This window comes from Fonsecaea monophora (genome assembly GCF_001642475.1).
Source record: "Fonsecaea monophora strain CBS 269.37 chromosome Unknown Scaff111, whole genome shotgun sequence".
Taxonomy (NCBI): domain Eukaryota; kingdom Fungi; phylum Ascomycota; class Eurotiomycetes; order Chaetothyriales; family Herpotrichiellaceae; genus Fonsecaea; species Fonsecaea monophora.
Window position 1 is genome coordinate 49,875 of NW_019174042.1, and position 21,560 is coordinate 71,434.

A 21,560-nucleotide genomic window follows, 5' to 3' on the forward strand; every position below is an offset into this window, starting at 1 on the left:
CGAATGATGGCGATAGAGCAGGATGCTGGTGTGGTCAAATGTGTGCTTCAATGGATGATCGCAAGCCGCCTAGGGCTTCCACTCACCTGGATTGTAGATTGACGCTACAGACGTTTATCCTCAGCAACGAGACGGGCTGTGACAAGACATGAGAAATGAAGCAAGACCTTTGGAAAGGTGCAGGGAGGAGTTGTTAGGAGCAGCTAGAATGTTTCTGTCTGACAGGGAAGAACCGCCGGATATGGCACTGACATGACGGTCATTGCGGAATATGACAATGTCAGACAGAATCAATCCTCCGATTGTCGCAGGTCCTCTCACACGACAAACTGCGCAGGAAACCACCAGTTCATTGCAAAGTCAAAATGAAAAAAAATTGTCGGCATTCCTCAGGAACTGCGTCGTCCTAGAACGAGGAACAATGCCTCGTAACTCGTCCACTCTTGAGAGTCCCCACCGCCAGTGTGAGCCATGAAATCGAGCGGGAACCAGGATGTGGATCGGACACACAGTAGGTCGCTCAGGACCTCCATGTTTTCGGAGATATAACATCCTGCAGAGTCCTTTTCGGTCATTTCAGGGCTTTCAGACCACCACAAGTCCCCCTCCGACCATGGGCCACATTCTTTCGTGTTTCCTAGATGCCAACCGCGGCGATGGCGCCAACACAAAATTCTGCAGACGGCACTCGGTTTCCGACTCGGCTGCGTCTTTTGGATGCCAGGACGGACCTAAACAGGTCGGCAAGGGTCAGTGCGGAGCCGTCTGGGCTCTGATGGACCTGGTTCTGAAGGCAAGCAACGAGGTGAGGCGAGATCAGCTCTGGAAGGACAGTTGTAACCACAGGAGGGCAGAAGTTGCAGTTCAACAGGCGCCCTGGGAATTCCGGCCAGATATCAACATACCTCGTTGGATTAGCTTAGTGCAACCCTCTGATGGGACGTTCTGGAGCGAGTTTGGCGGCTGGTTTCCTCAAGACTTCCAGCCAACATGTGGCGTTTTATCGACAAGAGTACACGGACTACCCGCACACGTCCGAGAGGCCATCGTTGACCTTTTCGCTCCTGAATCCATCAAAGCCATCAAGACGGATTTCCTGGCGAACCCGGAGAACCAGGACTGCTTGATCCGCCTGTACTTGGGTCGAAGGGCTGAGCGATCAGCGTTTTCAGCCGCGTTTCGACTTCGCGACTTTGAGCTCAAGGTCAATGAAATGGAGTTTCTGCAACTTGATACAAGTACCTGGGCTAGAGCCATGGCTCAAATGCTTGCAGTCCTGCATTGGAGGGCGCAGATTGATGCCAATGGCGTTGAGTTCGTTTTGGGAAAGACACCACACGTCGAAGCTGAGCAGACAGCTATACGTTTGGAGAGCAGAAGCTGCAACCTTGCCAACGTCTCCAACATCATCCGGTTCGAGTGTCACCGACGATCCATAGGCATTTGGCTGCTGGATTTCAACCAGTGTCGCACATTCTCAGAGTCCCCAGCGGGCGTGAGGCAGCTGCAAAGAGCCTTCTATCTCAGCGATCCATATTACCCTTCACCAGTTTCAACGCACCCCAACGACATGACCTTGTGGGATACCTTCAAGGCTGCTTATCTTGAAGCCAGCGCATCCCTCACGGAAAGTGAAATGCCGGAACTGTTTATAGAGGCGGTTGAGGAAGAAGGCCAAAGACGTGGTGCTGAAGGATCTCTCCAGCAGTCTTGGTGACGGACTGAAGTTCGCCGCCCCCAAGAATCCTGAGCCACAGTCTGATGGAAGCGAGAATACCCCGTGGCACTGGCGGAAAAGATCCATGGGCCCCCCAGCTTCGTTCGGTTACACCCACTCGGACCATTCCGTTCGGGGATATTTGCCTCTGCAGTCGTTCATCTCGATCATTGAAAAATCGCCGTGCCTCCGGATGCCAACCTTTGGCCAAAATTGCTTTGTCCCGGCACTCAGGCGCCACATATGATGAATATTCTGAGTTATTGTTGGGGTGATCGACTTCCATTTTTGGATCCCCAATGAAATTAGATGCGGATCAAGAGCTATTAAATATGGCATTCTTATGGTGGCCGTCCGGCACCACGACCATAACGGCTTTTTCAAGCACTACTACCACCAACTACAAGGAAAGAATTCCCTAACCGAGCCAGTATGAGTATCGAGGTCTCCCTTTCTCCAAGCCAGTCCGGATGGCACTTCCCAGCCGACAAGCAGCTCGACTTTTTTACATCGAGTCTGCCTGTATCTGGATATTCAGCTCAAAATACCAAGGACGAAGCCTCGATACCTGAGTTACCTCTGTTCGCCGAAGCTAGATCTCACGCTCTTGCAGACCCCCACAAAGTTGCCGTCATCGACAAGACCAAAGACCAGAGCTTTACTTTTGTCCAACTCCTGAATGATGTCGCAGCCCTGAAAGCCCAGATTCAGCAGTATATCTCAGGCTATGACCCTGTCATTTCGACATTTGAAGAGCCTAGAGTCGCATTTCTTGTTCCCTCGGGATACGATTATGTTGTCACCCAGTGGGCAGTATGGGCAGCTGGAGCTGTTTCCGTGCCGTTATGCACATCCCATCCGCTCAAAGAACTCCAGTATACGATTTCGGACTCCGACCCGTCTCTGATTATTGTGCATCCATCATTCCAGAAGTTTGAGGCTGGTCTGCAGGAACAGGCCTCTGGAATCCCGATCATGTCCCTCACACCGCACATTCCAAGCTCGAAAAACTTTCCGTTTCTTCCTCGATTTTCTCCCAGTTTCCCATCATCTCGACGAGCACTAATCATTTACACATCGGGCACGACTTCAAGACCGAAAGGATGCATCTCGACTCACGAAACCATCACCTTCCAAGCACGCAGCCTGGTTGAGGCTTGGAAATACAGCCGATCCGACCATTTGATCCATGTTCTTCCTCTCCACCATGTTCACGGCATAGTCAACGGCCTTACTGCCACATTGCTTGCTGGTGGGACGGTGGAAATGTATGCGAAGTTTGATGCGAAGACTGTTTGGAATCGGTGGTCTCAGAAAGGGTCGTCAACCATGTTTATGGCCGTTCCTACCGTGTATTCAAGGTTAATCGACTACTTTGATTCCAGCATACGTGGAACGACATCCGAGCCGGCTGCGCGAGAAGGTGTGCGTGCCCTCCGTCTGATCGTTAGTGGGTCGGCTGCTCTGCCGGTGCCCACGAAGCGAAAGTTTGAGGAGATTTCTGGGCATGAGCTACTTGAGCGCTACGGCATGACTGAGATAGGCATGGCCTTGAGCTGCGGTTTGGAGAAGGAGAAGCGCATCGACGGCAGCGTGGGATGGCCGTTGCCGGGCGTGCAGGTTCGGCTGACGGACGAGAAGACTGGCCAGACCATTACGTCTTCAGGCAAGGATGAGTCGGGCCTGATTGAGATCCGCGGACCGAATGTGTTTACCGAGTATTTCCGGCGACCAGAGGCGACCGCTGAGTCGTTTACGGGAGACGGCTGGTTCAAGACGGGCGACGTTGCCAAGAGGGAGGAGAACGGCGCCTATTTCATTCTCGGGCGTGACAGTGTCGACATCATCAAGAGCGGCGGGTACAAGATCTCGGCGTTGGAGATTGAAAGAAAGATTCTGGGCAACGAGTACCTGAGCGGTCTTGTTGGTGAGGTGGTAGTTGTCGGCGTCGAGGACCAGGAATGGGGACAGCGAGTCGCGGCCGTCATCAAGCTGAAGGACTCGGTAAGTGGTTCTGTTTGTAGTGATCAGACGTGGATGCTAATAATTCGACCAGGCTGTCTCGACGGAACTCGACCTGGCAACACTGCGCAAACACCTGAAGGAAGACATGGCCGCTTACAAAGTACCCACGATCCTCAAACTTGTCGAGTCGATTGAACGGAACGCGATGGGCAAAGTCAACAAGAAGCAGATTCTGAAGCAATATTTCGGGTCACAAGAGTGAAGTCCTCGAGTCATTCCTGAGAGGCGATGTGTTTTGGGCAGACGTTCCATCGACGTACAAGAGAATTAGCCATGACTCGGCTGGGACTTTTAGATGGGAAGGTATAGGTATTGGCTGTTGGCTATTGGCTATTGGCTATCGAGAGATATTACGGATCTGTCTATGCATTTATGATACTGTCACAGGGAGGGAGGGAAGGGCTCATTTCCCTCGATAGAGGTTATTGATACACTGTACAGTAGAATAGACGTCTATCTGTATCAAGATTTCCCTCAAACCACCACCACCAACCCACAGCCCACAAAATCACCAGAAGAATCGACTCCTGTCCTTTGAGAAACTCAACAAGAGTTGAATCAAGTCTCCCGTGTGTTTATCAAGATCGACATGGACTTGGAAAAAGGGCATGAACATGAAATGAAATTATAATATCCCTATCCTCGCAACGGGGTTTATATACTCAGTACATATATCTCGACTGATCTATCTGTCTGTCTGTCTGTGCACTGCCTTGCTTTGTTCTATTCTATCCTTAAAAAAAAGGGGACAACTGCACAACTCCCCGTAGAACACGTGTAGGGTATAGTAAGTGTCACTATCGCACCAAACATCCACCATCCACCATCCTCCTCCTCCCTCCCTCCCTCCCTCGCTCTCTAGTTAATCAAGCATGACGCGCTCCAAGAACTTCCACTCACTCCTCTCGCTATCCCTCTCGCTCTCGCTCTGCCCATCCTCACCCTCTCCTCCCCATCCACCATCACCATGACGGTGATCCACCCACGGCCTCTCCACGCCCACCACCCCCGCCACCCTGTCCGCCAGATCCACTGCCGCGCGCAACAACGCCCCCGACGCGCCGAGGTTGACCGACCCAAAGAAATGGCCCTTGGCCTGCGGCCCGCACCCGTCGGCGAGGCAGCAGACAAACTCCAACAGGCCCGTCGCGAGGTCGTCAATCACGGAAGCATCCGAGAGGAGTTCGCCGTAGATGCAGTGGATGGCGAAGTGGGTGAGGTCGCCGCCCGAGCAGCGCGACATGGCGGAGAGGACGCGCGGGGTGTGCTGTGCGTAGATTCTCGAGAAGAGAGCCATGCCGCGCGCGGATTTGGTGGTGGTGGTGGTGGTGGTGGTGGTAGCGTCTCGCTGGGTTCCATCCTCGGACTCGGTGGCGGCGGTGACAGCGGCGCGGAGTGACTGGTCTGTTTCCAGGACGGCCGAGACGGTCGGGTGTGTCTTCTCAATGGCCTGTTGGAGCGCGAGGAGGGCGTTGATGGCCTATATACACACCAAACTCAGTTTTCTCGTTAAAAAAAATAAACATGTGTTTTCGTGGCCTCTGGTAAGACCGAGGAACCAGTAAAGTGACTTGACTTACCCTTGGAAACCCTACCAGCGTACTGGCCTTCAAGCACGCCTCTCGAATCCGTCGAGCGACGGCGACCAATTCCTCCGTCTCCGTCTCCGCTGCGTCCGCGTCCTCCTGAGGAGATCCATTCCTCGTGCTGCTGCTGCTGCTGCTCAAATACCCCCACAACTCCCCAATCAGCTTTTCCTTGTGGAAAGCCAATAGGAGTGCAGTGGTCAGGATGTACCACAGGGACGAAGACGACGAAGACGACGAGCTTGTCGGGGAAGGTTCTGTCGTGGACACCTGGGAGAAGATATCTTCCAAGGCAGAAAAGTCGACTTTGCCCCGAGTGGGTGGCTTAACCGTGGCAACATCTGTCGCTGAGGGTGTCGAGGTGACAGAGACGGTCGTCATCGTCGACAACATGGAGCCTGGAGTATATGTGCCCTCGCCACTGGATAACGAGTCAATGCTCTCCTCGTCCTCTGATCTCGGCAACGAGGGGATGGATTGGATGTATGTTTTCCTGGGCGGAGACGCCGTCCACGCGCGGGCAAAGATGGTGAAGCCTCTTGGTTGTGCCATGGCAAGGCTGTGAATGCTTCTTATCCAGGGCACACTAGAGAAAGGGAGTGGGGTGATTGGCGAGGTTGACAGAAGCGTGGTGTGGCAATAATAATCGTGTATCAAGAGAAGAGAAAGGAAGAAGAAGACGTATAAAAATTATTTGGCTGATTTTATGTCGCTGGAATGGACTGTATCGTTCGACGCTGTTTGTATACTGCCTGGGACGCGACAGTGAGGGAGACTGATCAATACCGCGTGCTTATCAGGCTGAGCGGGGCAGAAATAAGGGGCCAGAGCCTTGGGGGAATCACAGCGTATATAGAATATGGGTCTCTTGACAGAAAGGCGCGGTATGTGCCGGTCATTTTAACAACGGTTTCGCACTCTTATGCTTCGGAGCTGGAATTGTCGCCGTGACACCCTGACAGAGGCGGGAAGAGCGACAATCGGGAGGCGAATTCAGGGTCGGCCAGGACTCGGAAAACGCTCTGCTGTTCTTCCGCTGCACCGGATCGTATGAAGCACCAATGGGAGATTTTGTATCGGCTCCCAGAACAATACCCGAATCACGTGTGGCGATATCAATGGTGTCGGTCGTAGTATTGCAACGATGAACCCCAGGTCATGGTAGCAGGCTTCCTCCATGCAGATAAGACACCTCCAGTGGAAAAACACCATGTGTTGTCAGATGGCCCAGGCTTCCACATCATCGTCCTCGTGGATAAAGGGCTCGTCGACCTGCTTGATGCCCAAATCCCCGCACAGAACACATTGCTCCGCGACCAATCCGTCCAACTCGGCAACCAGCTTCTGTCGCTGCACGCCCACACTCAATCCCTGGTTGACTTCCGTCTGAAGGTCCTTGATCCGCTTTCTCTTACTGCTTCCCGAACTCTCAAGCACGCGCTTACCCAGGCAGTCGCTGTGGAAGGCGTGCTGACAAGGAAACACAAAGAACTGCCGGCTCAAGACCGGCAGCGTGCAGATCCAACACCGCTCGCCAGCTTCCACAATGGCATAACGGTGATCCAGTGCTGCAATCTCGGCTTTGATCTGCTCGGCCGTGTGTTGCGAGAGGTCCATTTCCTGCTTGAGGCTGTCAATGTGCCGCGAGTACTCCTCCAGTGCCTCACATATCTCCTCTTTGAAATCGTCAATCACCACGAAATCGGGGAAGAACGGAATAAGATCTTCGATCTTAAGCAGCTCGCATCTTTTGAGGAAATTGATTGCTTCTTTGATGGATGCAGCCTCCTTGATCTTCTTCTCGGCGATGAGCAGCCACAGTCTCTTCCTCATCTTGTCGTTACCCTCGAGACGATCCGCGACAATTGCCGCTAGATCAATGTCATCGTGCTGCAGTGCCAGCTCCACTGCTTGCTGGTATTGTCCCATAGTACTGTAGATGTGCACGCATGACTGGACCCGATTATGTTGAATACATAGCCTCAACGCAAAGTCGGCATCGTAAAATGGAGGGGAGGGTTGACTTTCAAGGTATCCCAACAGCATAGTTTCTGATGGCGACGGGTGTGAAGCCATGATCGAGATGAGCGCGTTGTGGACCGAAGCCGGCACCTCGAAGTTGTTGGTCACCACAAAGTTCAGGTAACGCACCGCCTGATTCTGGTTCAATGGCACGTCGGCATTCTCATTGTAGCTGAGAAGTGCGGGTATGAGCTTTTGCGGGTCGAGATTGCTCCGTCGCATGAGAATCTCTACCAGCCCGACTGCAACGTGTGTCATGAGCACATTGCTATACCGATAGAACGTCTCGGGACTGCTCTGTTTGTTAAGAACCGACAAGGCCTCGTTCCATTTCTCTCGCTGCACCCAGTACGAAAGAACGTAGTCGTAGTCGGTGATGGTGTTGGCAAAGAACAGAAGCTCCTCTTCTCTGTCGTGGCTCGAGATGACCTCGTACACCGTCTTCGCGTCCAGATCCGACTTGTACTTGGTCACAAATTCTTGGAACTCGCTTCGAGCCTTGTCCAAATCGCGCTGCGCACCTCCGGCGTCGGTGTGCTCGAGCAATTCTGCTTTCGTGGCGACCATATCGTCCAGCGAGTTCAATTTGGCCATAAAGATCTGCACCAGCCATGTTGCTATCATGACTCGCTGCATGATCGACGACTTCTTGTACGAGCCCAACTTGGCCAACAAGTATCGCCGCAGGGCTTCTTCTTGTCCATTGTCGATCAGGGACAGGCAGACTTCCTCAAATGCTTTGCTGCTCTTTCCCCACACGCTCGCTGCCTCCAAGTACTGCCCTTTGCTCGACAAGTAGTCTCCCGACGCAGTCGCCACAGAGTCCTTTTGTGCCGCTCCTTTGGCATAGCGAAGAGCCGAGTCGTAATCTTGTTGTTTCAGCATGATCTTCCAGATGTCTCGCTCCTCGTCGTGGGCCACCACCTCGAAGATTTCTTGGTTGGTGAAAAGCCAATATGTATTTTTCTTCTGGTCCGCCACCAAGCCAAGCGCCGACTGTCCAGGTTCCAGCACCGCCTGATCGTAGACAATGCTTCCGTCAAGGCGATTGACGGCAACAATGCGACCTTCAGCAAGGGCCAGGACGTGCCATTGAGACAGAATGGCAGAGACAATGGGATCTTGTATCAGCTTTCGCCCTCCTCGCGCCGAGATCGTTTCTGGAAAGACGGATCGTGGGTGAAGTTTCGCCTCCCCAAAAATCTTGGAGCCTAAAGTGGACGATGTAGGTGAGGTGAGCAGCTTGCCTGTCAGGACACCCTGCGAATACAGCCAGGCGAAACTGCGATACGAGTCCGGGCCGGTATCTTGTGATTCGGGCGACACCGAAAAGGACGACGGCGCGGTCGCCGTCGCGCCGGTAGTGTCATGAGTGACGGGAGCTTCCTTGGAAAACAGTTCGGCGTAGATGGAAGCTGAGCCTTCCTTCCCCCGTCCACCCGTCTTGCCGATCCAGTGACAGAGTCTTGAATGCGACGCCACAATCACCCTGCGTAGGTCTGCCTTGGTGTCGATTGTCTCTGCCCAGAGGCCCGTGACGGCACCGTCGGGGATCTTCCAGACATGTGTGCAATATCGTTCTTCGCGGCGATAGAACTCGGACGCCGGCTCAATGTATATCTCGTAAACATTCCCGTCCACTGCGCCGACCAAGATCTCTCGCGTAGAGGCCGTCGGTTGTGAGGGATTCCAAGCAATAGACTCGATGGAGACGCCTTTCAGCCGAGACAGTGCTTTAGGTTGCTTAGACTGGCTGTGCAGGTAGAAGTTCTCGCCCAGGGTGGTGGTGATGATCAAATGGGACGCGGACGGGTCGAGGAACATGCGACGGATGAGGCCGACCTCGCTGGTCTTTTTGGGCAGGTCGACATCTAGAGCGCACGGAATGTTAGTAGAAGGAGCTTTTGTTTCGGGACATTGAACACAGCAACAAACACACACCATCAATGTCCGACGGACTCTCGAGGTCTATCCGCAAGATGCGCCCCGTGGCCAGTGCGAGGATCAGCACGTTGTTGGCGACCTGGCCGGCCACGAAGTCCGACGCAATGTTAAATTGCAGCTGCACTCGTTCGACATTGAAGATGGGAAGCGATGTCTCGATGCCGCCGCCCGAGCCCAAGCCGGGAGCCACATAGCCGTCGTCGAGATCCAGCGCCATTGCGCCGTGTCCAGGAGGAGGGTCAACGCATTATGACTCGGCAATGCGGTTCAGTGGTCAAGTCACTAGTTGGGAACAGGTCGTAGTTTAGTCACAGCTATACTTGACAGGGTACGAGGTGTCTACAAGTACGAGGTATGTGGGTGAGCTGCTCGTCGATCCCGCAGCCACGGCAAGGCTGCGTCCTCGGCTACACGTGACCTCAAGGCTCGGAAACAGAGCCTTGCCGAGATTTGTTGCAATGGGTATGGGACAAACACGACAAACACGACAAACTACTTTCAGGTTATCTTCAGAGGAGTCGTACGATGCGTGTGTGAATTATCTCTATATAGTCCTGCTTTGGTAATGAATCAGGATCATTAATCCCCAAACGCCATCGCTTGCTTTGCTGGTATGAATGAGAAGTCTGACTATTTTAACACATCAAATCATTTGATATTTCAAACTCATTAGTCTGTTTCGTTCCGAAATATCATCACGGACCCCTTTCAAACACTTCATTTAGCAGCAAACCTAGATCTGGCTCTCAAGTTTGCGCCAAATTTCCACAAGGTGAAGATGCCGATGATGCCGCCGACAGTCAACCCTGCGAGCAAGCTGACACCACTGCCGACACCCAAGTTTTGGAACAAGGGACGGGAGAAGTGGATGGCACCAGCCGCAATCGACGAACGGGCAAAGTCGTTGCCCGCAAAAAGCGATGCGGCGTATTGGGGGTATGTCAAGGGGATGTAGATGAAAATACACTGGAAGAGGATGAAGATGCCGACAGTGAACACGACGACACCGAGCTGCCGATGACATCAGCAACTGCCAAATAGGGTGGGATGGGAAGACTTGAACTTACCGTGGGCACAATCCAGTGGATCTTTGGTGAGTTGTTCCCGGTCCATGCAAACCAGAACAGCCCAATCGGCAACAGCAGACTAGCCGGAAGAGCAGGGATGAGACGTCTCTCAGGTTCTCCGAGACCTCGGGTGCGAATCTCTGGCTCAAACACAAAGCGCAGATAGGTGACGTAGAGCGCAATTGCAATGCTGACACCGACCGAGATGGACAGGAAGATCAGACCAATCTCGCCCCCATTCATGCCGTAGCCGTGGGTGGCCTTGCCTGGGTTTCCGGTCGCGTACACGAGGGGGAAAACTTCGAAGAAAGAGTAGAAGATGCTGTACATCAGGGCTGTGTAGAGACTGGTGAAGAGCACGGCAGGGTCGAGGATATTGATCTGCGCTGGTCGCCAGAGATTACCAATCACCACCTCGTTGACAGTCAGCTTCTCCTGGTCAATTTCGGACTGCGACTTGAGGTTGTTGTTGCCCGTCAATTTACGGAGACGCGCGGCGCGGCGTAGCAGGATGTTGGAGGCAGAAGTCTCGGGCAGCAGGAACAGGAGAGAGATGTAGACCGGAGAGGCCAGCCAGACAATCTCCCACAGAGACCAATGCCAGTTGGTCGCAGGCACCGAGAAACCGGAGATGATTGGGCCAAGAGCCGGGCCTGCAGTCCGTTAGCAAAATCACACATGATTACAGGTCCGTATAAACTTACCAGCGGTAGCGAACGCGGCCCAGCCAGTGAGGAAGTATGGCAGCTTCAACAGCGAGTAGATGTCGCCAATGGAAGCACCACCGGTCGCCAAACAGGGACTACCGAAGAAGCCTTGCAGGAAACGCAGAACCACCAGCGCAGGGAAGCTGTTGACGACGGCAGTGGGGATGGAAAGAACGACGAAGATTCCCAGGGTGATCATATAAGGTGGATTGCGGCCAATGATTGGAATCTCCGAGAGAGGGCTGAAGATCAGAGGTCCGATGCCGTATCCCAGAACGTACATCGACAAACCCAGCGCCGCGACGTTTGGAGAGACACCCATTTTCTCGACAATGATGGGTTCAGACGGAGTGAATATGGCCGATCCCATGTATACGGCAAGTGTATAGAGGTAGATCTGTAGGACGACAATTGTCTTCTTGCCCCTAGACCAATTCTGGGGGTTCTCCGGGTCGTCGGTTGCATACCAGTCGACCAAGATGGTGCCATCGGAGGTGACTTGAGGAGCAATGGGCCGACTTGCTTGGTTCTTGAGGGTCTCCTGTCGCGTGGCGTTGGAATAGGCTTGTTCGAGATCGGCGCGTGTGTTGACTTGGCTCAGCTCGGGTCGAGTCATGATTTTGGACAGGGTGCGATCTGAAAGGGCAACCGACTCGCGATCTGCGGCTGTTCTGGTTGCGGTAAGGCTCTGGGCATCGTCCGAGTCGTCGTCGGCTTTCTTCTCGACATCTTCGGGCACGGAGGGGATTGGCTGTGGTTGGTGTGCTGGTGCACCAACCTTGTGGGATTGATAGGATTCAGGCAGCACAAAGTCGGATCTTTCCTCTGGATATTGGAAGTACTTGTTTCTTGTGACATAACGAATCACCTGGCCCACAGGAGCGTCCCGCAACAGAGCGGACATGGTGAAGACTATGGAGGATGGTACGAAAAAAGCCGAAGAAGCAAGAGGGCGTTGTGACAATGGGCTTTCGGGAAGGGAGTAGAAGGATGCTGTTCTTGTAGGAACAGGGCAGAAGGGCCGATGATGAACAAGACGAAAAAGGCGACATGATGGGATGGTATGTATATTATAGATCTTACCATTAGAGCCCTCCCATCCCAATGCAGCAGTAACAAGCATGTCACCGTGCAGACAGCCTTCTGAATCACTTCTCCCCAAGGCAAAGCCACGCACGGGCCAGAGATGGTCCGCAAACCCAGAACCTGAATAATCAATGAGGTAACCTTAAAAAGGAGAGGAGAGCCAAATGGAGACTGGGTATAAGCCAGAAGCTTCTCCGTGGAAGCCCATAATCCCCGTCCGTTTCTTGTCCATCGAGGACACCCACTGAGGCGAATGGGAAGCGAAGCAGACGGGAAAAAACCAGATACGCGCGTTATTTTCCCGACCGTCGGATTGGAAATTCGTACCTGGTTTCGACCGAAAGCTTGGGGGACGAATAAGACTGAGCTGAAGATGATTGATTACCTATTGACGCAGAAGTGGCAGACATGGTGGTGTGGCCTCGATTGTGTGGCTGCTGACAAAGATGATGGAAGTCTTGGCTGTCGTCATTACCGAGAAAATCTCTGGGGTCCACTCCTGATGCTTGTTGTACGCTATCAAGTACCAAGTACCTACTCGGTAGTAGTAGTACGAGTATCTCACACTCTCCCGGTGTTTGGCGGACTTTTCGTCTCTCCCAGTTCTCTTGTCTTCCATTCTCCATTATTGTTCTTACCTGATGTTTCACTCTCCTTGACGCCAGTCCGTCCGATGTCCGTCGTGGTAGCTATCTACACCTTGGCTGGATCTTGGCATCGAGGAAAGAATGCCAACCATAGCGGCGGCATTGATCGCCAAATTAGGCTAGCTCCATAGTCTTTAGTGTTTACACTTCGGCCGTCGCGCCTCGCGCTGCGCGCCGTCATACCACTACCACCACCATCTTCATTACCACCATTCATTTTTATCATCTCAGGGCTCATTATTGCTCTCCATGGAAGAAGATGACCCGTCTTTAACCTCGGAAGATTTGTATGTCCGTTTCCGGCCCATGCATTCTATACGAGACTTGACCCTCAGTGATCAAGATTTGGACAAAAATTGCCCCCTAAATCGACACCGCGGTTGCCAGAAAGCAAAGTATGGCCTGGGAAAGCTCGATGTTCTTCCTCTCGAGATTCTCAACATGATTCTACTTGATCTGGATATACAGTCCTGCATGTCATTGCAACAGACCAACCGTCGGGCCTATGACACCGTCCACGAAATACCGCAGCTCAAAGCCATCATCCAACACTGCCCAGATGTTTTGCGTGGAATTCTTCGTACTGAAATGGCGCCCTTCATTAGATACCAACAGCTATTCAATAAGATCACCTCCCCTACCTGTGAGACTTGCAACGACTTCGCCGGGTATCTATACCTTCTCACGTGTACTCGTGTCTGCTTCCTCTGCTTTTCTCGACTCCCCAACTATCTACCGATATTGAGATCTGAGGCTCGTGGTCAATTTGGTTTCTCTTTCAAAGACTTAAAGCGCCTACCATGTTTGAAGAGCGCCCCTGGACGATACACAATCTGGAGAAAGAGCTGCCGCAGGCGGCTCATTCTCATCAATACAGAAACTGTTCAGCAGATCAGCACTGTCAGTCAGAGCTGCGCCTCTGCCGCAGAATCATTACCCGCTGAGCCGGGCACGACGGCACATCCTCAAAGGAGAGCCCAAAGAGCGGAACAAACGAGGTCACGGCGTCCGGAAGCCCCTCGTGATGCTCTAGCGTATAATCCGAGGAGGTTCATGGCAATTGTTGAAGTACCTTACCTCGACCTTCGAAACGGAATAGCACATTGGGGATTCCTTTGCTACGCTTGTCACAACGATTTCGGGGACCTCCGACACGCGAAACGCCAATTCCTGGCCGCTGGCTTTAGACAGCACATACGGCAGTGTGGAAAAGTTGTCAACGGCAAACATGTGGGCATAACAGGCGAGGTCGAGGACGGTTGACTAGTGAGTGTCGCTGGTGACGAAAACCACTGAGAAATTCGAGATCCCCAAACTCTAATCTGACGGCGACCGAGACACACATGTTCTTCTTCACTTCATCGAGCAAGATTTTGCCGAATACTGGATGTTATTGCCCTCTTGTCCGTGGCGCGAGAGGAGGGGGGAGTGCACGTTTTCGCCGCTTGAACCGAATGATGATGATCCGAAGCAGATCTTGAGTGTCACTTTAAGCGAATGGCAGATACAGATACATGGAGTCAATCTCTCCGCCTTGCACACAGAGCCTAGTCCGCCATCCCCATGCTTCTTTTCAACCAGATACAATGCTCATATCACTGATGCCAGAGTTGCCACATCGGAACGACTTCCTGAAGAAACAGGCAATGCTTAACGCCTTTCTTGGTTTCCCTCTCTCCGCGCACCATTAGGGTTGTTCTCGGTGCGGCGCATCTCGTCCTTGCCGGGTGTGACCATATGCCTGATACACATGTGTGTGGACGCTCTGAAGGTCCCCCGTGTGACAGGACTACATCTGACGTTGGTGCTGTGGCGTTCTTCACACTGTTCGAACTCCTCTGGCTTGCGGCAGCCGCAAGTATACTCTCTATATTCTTGCGTGCACATGATTCTGAGAAGCCGTGCGGCCGATGCCTGATTCACAATGTCAGTCAACGTCGAGGCCGACCAATGGTGGAAAAGAGCAAGAATTCGGAACACAGAACAAGATTTCTTTTTAGAGCAGATGGATGCCATACTTTGATGGGTGCAGTGTGACTTTTTGGTGGGGAGTGTCTCCTCGCAGCCGATATCCGATTTTTGGGTGCTGGTAATGGTGATGCTGACAGGAAGTGAGCAGAGACTTGACCTGGACAGGTGTTTGTTTTTATATGGCAAACCGTCTTCTGGCTCACGATCAGACCGACAATGGGTGTTGGCCCAATAATGATGGGAATTGAAGCTGCTGCACTTTCTGACACCCCCAACTTTTTCATTTCAGCTTCGTGAAATGGCAACAAAACATGGTGGCGCGGTGTCGCTGTGTGACCACCAAGCAGCGCCTGTGTAACCGTCCGAAAATTCTTCGTGCTTGGATGGTATTTTGTTGGGTACCCAAGAAGGCGTGATCGGTGCCTGGGACTTGGTAGAATTCCATTGTGTCACAGGCTCATGCATGGGATATCACATACATATGTCGGTCAGTCAATCACACGCCAAGCTTCCCCGTCGCGCCTTCCCTTTGTTTATGTACCTTCTTGTTAAATTCCTACAAGTACAGCCAAGTATATTTTATTGCATCCTGATTACATGTGAGAGAGACGAGGCTTATAAGATCCCCGAGTCTCGTGTTGAGGTCGGTTGGGGTAGAAGTGCGAGGATCGATCAAGGGATCCTACGAGGCTACGACCATACCGATCTTACCCCGAGGATACAACATTTCTGTCACTGCGAAACAAAACACAACTTGCCAACGGCAACCATATTTCTTGACGTTGAAAACCTCACGGAGTTTGGGTTTTGGGCTCTTCATGGGCGTCTGCGATCGAATCCAAATCCTCAACCTCGAGGTAGACCCCGAGGATGTGAGCGACTACCGGATCTTGATCGACGGCAAGTCATTCAAATATGTCACCATTGACGCGGGCGTCTACGAACTCGAAGACATGACCTGGGACCGTCTGATAGTCCCGCGGCTGCCACCAATGCCCCCAGGCGACTGGAACACAGGACATGTCGCAACGCACCCGAAGCAAGGCACCCCTTATTTTTCTCGTTATGCCAAGGTCGAGCTCCCGACCATCGTCAGTACATGGCATCCCGTACGGATCGACTGGCTCGACCTGGAGGGAGGGCAACGACTTCGCAGCAATATCCATATTGCGACTCTAAAAAAGGACATTGGAGGGATGAGAGCCGGACACGAAGTGCTCATCAAATTTGCCCGGTTTCCATGGGAAACGCAGTACTTTGAGGATGAAACAAAGGTTTATCAACGTCTTGACGGACAGGGAATCGCACCACAATTCCTGGGCCATTTGACAGAAGAAGGGAGAGTCATGGGCTTAGTGATCGAGTACATCAAAGACGCACGACACGCGGGGCCGGAAGACGTGGACGCATGTCAAGATACTTTGGGGAACTTACACCGACTCGGCATGTTACACGGGGATGTGAACAGACACAATTTTCTCGTTCGCGAAGCCGGTGGTCGAAGCAAAACCGTCACAATGGTCGATCTCGAAACTGCCTCTGAATGTACCGACCCCGATGCGTTTGAGGATGAAATTGACCGTCTTCGCGAGGAGCTCCGCTCGACTGATGGCAAGGGAGGGTATCATGTCGAGATTGTCAATGAGGAAGGCTAGTATTGGCACGACAAGCGATACAGACAGAGTATACACGGTCCATTTGGATTCCCAGGCTGGACTCGACAGCCAAGGGACAAGGCTCTGGTTTGTTGTAAGGTACCGAGTACAACTAGAGAAAGTGTCAAAAGCAGCGTCGGCCAAGTCTGCCAGGATACCATTCTTTAAGCGCTAAGGCTGCTCAATCTGCCCAGACACTCAAGCCTGACCCTAAACCGCAGTTGTGCTCGGTCGGTTCATAGATTTCCCCATGAGTATAGAGGTACTATGTTAGGAACGGCCTATGTAGATAGGCAGAGGGTCGCCATAGGTGGCAGGTAGGTATAGGTATTCCTTGATAGTATATCCAAACTAAGACTCAAAGCATGCGGTGGTTAAATAATAGGGGTTGTCACGTGCGTGGTGTACTTGGCGGTTCGTGACACTAGGGGTAATAGTTGCGATGACAGGGGATGGGTAGGCCAAGACCAACATTCCCGTGGATACCGCGGAACAGATTGCAAAGTTCTTCCAGTTAATGCGAGCCATTTTATCAACAACCCCCCTCGAAATGTAGGCAGAATGCTACTAATGTAAAGGCACGTCTTCAACTCACTCTTGGGTTTATGTGGTCAAGGGTGCCGGGAGCTGCAGGCTTCAAGTTACAAGGGTACGAGGCTAACAGCACAATGGAACTGTCATCACCACGACATTTTTAGACACTACTTATTTCTTTGAGAGCTTGACCGGTAATCCCTACGAGGGTGGAATTGCGGGAATGGTCTTCTGGAACCCGAGGTACCCCATGGGTTACGGGGGGACGACTTGGGGAACACCAAAGTTTGCAGAAGTTTCTATCATGGCGATCTCGTTCCGCCGCCGTGTCTGCGTCGAGACCTATCCCAGCGCTTGTACCAAGGTGAGGATCGTTGTTTCGCGATCTAGCTCTACCACGACGTACCTATGTCTATGGAGAGCTTCGTTGTGTCATCATCCGGAGCATTTGATGTCCAAGAGCACGAAGCAAGTCGACCTTGCGGTGGTCATCGTTGAACGGTGCAGAGCCTGTCGAGTGCCCAGCTAACCAATATTGGCTGAGGACGTGACCGGGACCGAATGGAATCGAAGTTTGACTGCGAGGTTTGAAGACTTGATGGGGAATTGATTGGTATCAGGTACTCATAGTTGATAGGTACGCTGGCGGCCCATCATCCCGCCTTGCCGCTTCCATGAGCAGGGCGAAGAATCATAGATGTCCTCCCCTCCTCCATGCCGCACCGGAAAATGCCAGAGGTTCCGCATCCACGGCATATATCCGGTATAAAGGGTGTTTCAGTCCATTCTTTTGATATTCCTTATCCAGAACCTCATCGAGCTTTCATTGAACCGGCTTGTGGTTCACATTTAGGTTTCGGTCAGGCGTTGTCTTACGATCAGGTTCACCATGGCCAACGCAGCCGTCAAGATCGGCAAATTGACCTTTTACAACATCCTGTTGGCCATTTTTGCATGTAGCGGAGGGTTTGCCTACGGATTCGCCTACCAAGCGCTCACAGCGAGCATCGGGCAGCCACAGTTCTACATTTATCTTGGCCTTGAACGTGAGTACAGTCTTTCTATGAGCTTGCGTCCCTCCAGATCGAGCTTTGTGTCTCACTGAATGATCCCTTTGGTCGCGCACAGGAGGCACCACCTACACGGCCAACATCTTGGGAGCCATAAATGGACTCTTCTTTGCGGGTGGGGCATTCGGCTCTGTGTCTCAGAGTTGGGTCGGCGACAAACTCGGCCGGAGGAAGGCGTTGATCATTGCCTCTTCGTTGGCCCTCATCGGCTCCAGTCTGGTGGCGGGCACCGTCCACGTCGTGATGTTGATTGTATTCCGGCTTGTTCAAGGATGGGGCACTGGCATGATTGTCACGCTGGCTCCGATCTACCTGGCCGAGATCTCTCCACCTCAACATCGCGGTTTATTGCTGGGCTCGTTCGCGACCAGTCTGGGAATTGGCATGAACGTGGTCGGATGGATCAGTCTGGGGACCTACTATGCCCAAAATCCGAGTGTGCAATGGCGACTGCCGCTGGCATTGGCCTGCATCGGTCCATTGGTCATGTTCGTCGGTTCATTTTTCATCCCAGAGTCGCCCCGGTGGCTGCTCTGGCAAGGCAAATCAGACCAGGCCTGGTCCATTCTCAAAAAACTGCACGAAGGGCCAACCCATAGTGACCAAGTTGAACAGACCGCCAACGCCGAGTTTATCCAGATCCAACGGCAGATCGACTACGACAAGACCATGGGGGTGACGTACTGGCAGATTGTCAAACAGCCAAGCTATCGAAAACGTGCCTTGATTGTCATTGTGGCCATGTTCGCCTACCAGAGTACTGGCGCCTTCGGCATTGGTAATTACAAGATACTAATCTACGAGAATCTGGGCTTCCGTGGCTCGATGCCTCTCCTGCTGAATGCCTTGTATACATTTATTGGCACGTGTGGTGTTATGTTCGCCTCCATCTACGTTGACAAAACGGGTCGAAAAATCTTATTTCGTAAGTCACAATGAAACCCCGACCCTCCTTGGCCAATTGAGCGCGTTCTAGAGCTGACATATATGGCTCCTGACACAGTTGTCGGCCTGCCTGCTATGGCTGCGGCGTTGCTGGCCGAAGCATTACTATCCCGAAGATACGTCGCCACCGACGACAAGGCCGGGAATGCCGCCTGTATCGTATTTTTGTTTCTCTTTGTGTTTACCCTTGACATGACCCTGGGCCCGTCAATTTTTATCTATGTGTCCGAGCTGTGGCCGACTCCGCTGCGAGCCAAGGGGTTGGCTATCGCCTGGTTTACTTATTTTCTGGGTGCTATCACCTACACGTCATCCTCGGCGCTGGCCTTCGAGAAGATCGGGTGGAGGATGTATATGGTCTGGTTTACGTGCAACATTGTGAACTTCTTCATCGTGTGGTTCTACTTCCCGGAAACGACAAACAAGACGCTGGAGGAGATCAGTGAGCTTTTTGGTGACAAAGTCGTCGTCCGCATCACCGCCGATGGTAAGAACCTGGAGGGAGACGAGATCATCGAGATCAAGACGACCGGAGAGAAGGATGGGGGTGATGATCATGTGCAGGTGGAAGTGATTGAGAACACCAAAGGGCGGGACTAGGCCCAAGGGGTCTGATCCGGAGGCCTTCCAGAATGAAGGGGAAAAGAGAAATTCTACTTCAGAGTCTCAGCGGACGAGGTATGTAGCAACCCACCTGCGCGACATGACTTCAGTCCTTGTTCGATACGCGCGATATTCAAGGCCTTTGGCGGAGGCGACTCGCTACACTTGACGCAAGTACATCGAGGTTCCGAAGACGAGATACAAACCTCGTCGATTTTTTCTCTGTCGTCGACAAGGTTATGAAATCAGTGCGAGTTACATTCTGGGACATCGAATCATTCCATCCTCGAGTAGCTTCGGAGGTCGGTCACCCAAGCAGGGTCGCTTTTCTCTATTCTCAACTGGTTACTGAAGCTCTAATGGGCTCCTCTCAATCCCTAGTGCTCCTAGATGCTATAGACGGACCCGATGAGCCTAAACTCGATAGTGTGCCTGTCTCCTTGGCTTTGAGAAGATACGCCAATATAGCAATATCTATTTCTTTTACCACCAATTTAGCTATATATGTTTTTGCTCCGCAGAGAAACTTGCACATTTTCAATGGGATGAGAACTGCCACAAGTAATAACCCGCTTTAACGTGCTCTACTCTGTCATCGATGATGCAGCAGGGCTGTATGAGCTTCCTGACGGACGGATCAATATTCAGGGTTCTGCTAGACTTTGAGCCCACATGGACAAATATACCGACATTTCCCGCTCCGCTGGCGGGAAGTGGAGCAGAATCTTGTGTATGGAAGGGGGAGGGGGATGCTTGCCGGACGCGGCTAGAGTACAATGCCGCTTATGCCGCTTCTGCCGCTGGGATTCCCGCTCCATCGAAAACAAGCTACCCGAGACGTTTCGAACCATTTTGTATCAATAGATCTTGCCAACCAGCCCTGGAGAGGCGGAATGTCGGGATTTGAAGATTGCGGGACGGTGGCATTGCGAGATTGGCGGAAAGATGAAGTCGTCCATGAAACCTCATTGCTCGCTCTCTCTCTTGCACCCCGAGGACCGAGATTGAATCACTGCATGCTTGAGGAAAAGAGGCATAAAAATTCGCACAAAATGCCGGAACGCCCAGAGCAGGTCCGGTCCCTTCGCTGGGGCAATCAAGGACAAAGGTACCATCATCGGAGCGGCCGTCTCGTTGGGGAGCGTTGCGTGCGCGCAGGTCGTGGCTCGGTCAGGATTTGACTGGGCCTTTATTGACATGGAGCATGCGCCCACCTCGGCGCGGGAGGCCACCAACATCACCCATGATCGAGACTGTAGCTGCCGTCGAGCGAGCCGAGGAAATTCTGACCGTTGAGGGCGAGACGGGATGTTTCGTGGGGCCCCTTTGACCTTCGTCAATCCATGGCTCTTCCCGAGGCGGGGATGGCGAAGAACCCGTCTTTATCGAAGCCTAGGAGAAAGATCTTGAGAATCGGAAAACGTCATGGACTCGAGATTGGCACGGTTGCTGGGACCGAAGAAGCTGCAAAGCGCAAGAAGGAAATGGGGTTCAGCATTCTATTAGCGGGTTCAGAACGCAGGGTTTCTTGCCAGTGGCTGCCAGAGTGCCTTTCAACAGTGTAGCAAAGGAGTGGTTAAAATATACAAACGCAAACGAAAACGAAAAAAAAAACACACAAAACACAAATACTCGGCGAATCGGTGCACGCATGGAGAATACCCAATGTCCAGTAACCCAATATCCAAAATCTAATACCTGGGTACACAACACACAATAGTCGCAAGCAGCCCTATCTGTCTGTCTGACTGTCTGTCGACATAACTCCCCCAAACACGTAGTTTTTTTTCCCCGGGGTATATGTTACGTGCGTTTCAATCATCAACAAGAACCCTTGCGCCCCATTTCATCCCCTTTGTTTGTTTTTTGTTTTGTTTTGTTCTGTTTTTTTTTTGCTTTCTTCGCTCCTTGTTAAACATAGACGAGTCAAACTCCCTCTCGACACCAACACCGTGATCGTTCCCTCCCTACCAACCCGGCC

At 52.4% G+C, this 21,560-nt stretch overlaps 7 protein-coding genes across 7 annotated transcripts; 4 read left to right on the forward strand and 3 right to left on the reverse strand.

Annotated features, from left to right (window-relative positions):
* Window positions 1-613: 613 nt before the first annotated feature.
* AYO21_10144 (hypothetical protein) lies at window positions 614-1,717 on the forward strand (the record flags this gene model as incomplete). Its single annotated transcript, XM_022660067.1, has 1 exon — window positions 614-1,717. One exon carries the CDS (start codon window positions 614-616, stop codon window positions 1,715-1,717), a length of 1,104 nt encoding a protein of 367 aa, XP_022507625.1.
* Window positions 1,718-2,149: 432 nt separating this feature from the next.
* Window positions 2,150-3,944, forward strand: AYO21_10145 (hypothetical protein; the record flags this gene model as incomplete). The annotated part of the gene is made up of 2 exons (XM_022660068.1): window positions 2,150-3,721; window positions 3,774-3,944. The coding sequence occupies 2 exons, from the start codon at window positions 2,150-2,152 to the stop codon at window positions 3,942-3,944; spliced, it is 1,743 nt and encodes a 580-aa protein (XP_022507626.1).
* A 660-nt stretch (window positions 3,945-4,604) lies between these two features.
* On the reverse strand, window positions 4,605-5,880 carry AYO21_10146 (hypothetical protein; the record flags this gene model as incomplete). Its single annotated transcript, XM_022660069.1, has 2 exons — window positions 4,605-5,222; window positions 5,323-5,880. 2 exons carry the CDS (start codon window positions 5,878-5,880, stop codon window positions 4,605-4,607), a joined length of 1,176 nt encoding a protein of 391 aa, XP_022507627.1.
* A 666-nt stretch (window positions 5,881-6,546) lies between these two features.
* AYO21_10147 (hypothetical protein) lies at window positions 6,547-9,511 on the reverse strand (the record flags this gene model as incomplete). The annotated part of the gene is made up of 2 exons (XM_022660070.1): window positions 6,547-9,221; window positions 9,292-9,511. The coding sequence occupies 2 exons, from the start codon at window positions 9,509-9,511 to the stop codon at window positions 6,547-6,549; spliced, it is 2,895 nt and encodes a 964-aa protein (XP_022507628.1).
* Window positions 9,512-10,011: 500 nt separating this feature from the next.
* AYO21_10148 (hypothetical protein) lies at window positions 10,012-11,972 on the reverse strand (the record flags this gene model as incomplete). The annotated part of the gene is made up of 3 exons (XM_022660071.1): window positions 10,012-10,305; window positions 10,362-11,014; window positions 11,066-11,972. The coding sequence occupies 3 exons, from the start codon at window positions 11,970-11,972 to the stop codon at window positions 10,012-10,014; spliced, it is 1,854 nt and encodes a 617-aa protein (XP_022507629.1).
* Window positions 11,973-15,590: 3,618 nt separating this feature from the next.
* Window positions 15,591-16,427, forward strand: AYO21_10149 (hypothetical protein; the record flags this gene model as incomplete). Its single annotated transcript, XM_022660072.1, has 1 exon — window positions 15,591-16,427. One exon carries the CDS (start codon window positions 15,591-15,593, stop codon window positions 16,425-16,427), a length of 837 nt encoding a protein of 278 aa, XP_022507630.1.
* Window positions 16,428-17,850: 1,423 nt separating this feature from the next.
* Window positions 17,851-19,576, forward strand: AYO21_10150 (hypothetical protein; the record flags this gene model as incomplete). The annotated part of the gene is made up of 3 exons (XM_022660073.1): window positions 17,851-18,007; window positions 18,090-18,956; window positions 19,008-19,576. 3 exons carry the CDS (start codon window positions 17,851-17,853, stop codon window positions 19,574-19,576), a joined length of 1,593 nt encoding a protein of 530 aa, XP_022507631.1.
* Window positions 19,577-21,560: the final 1,984 nt, after the last annotated feature.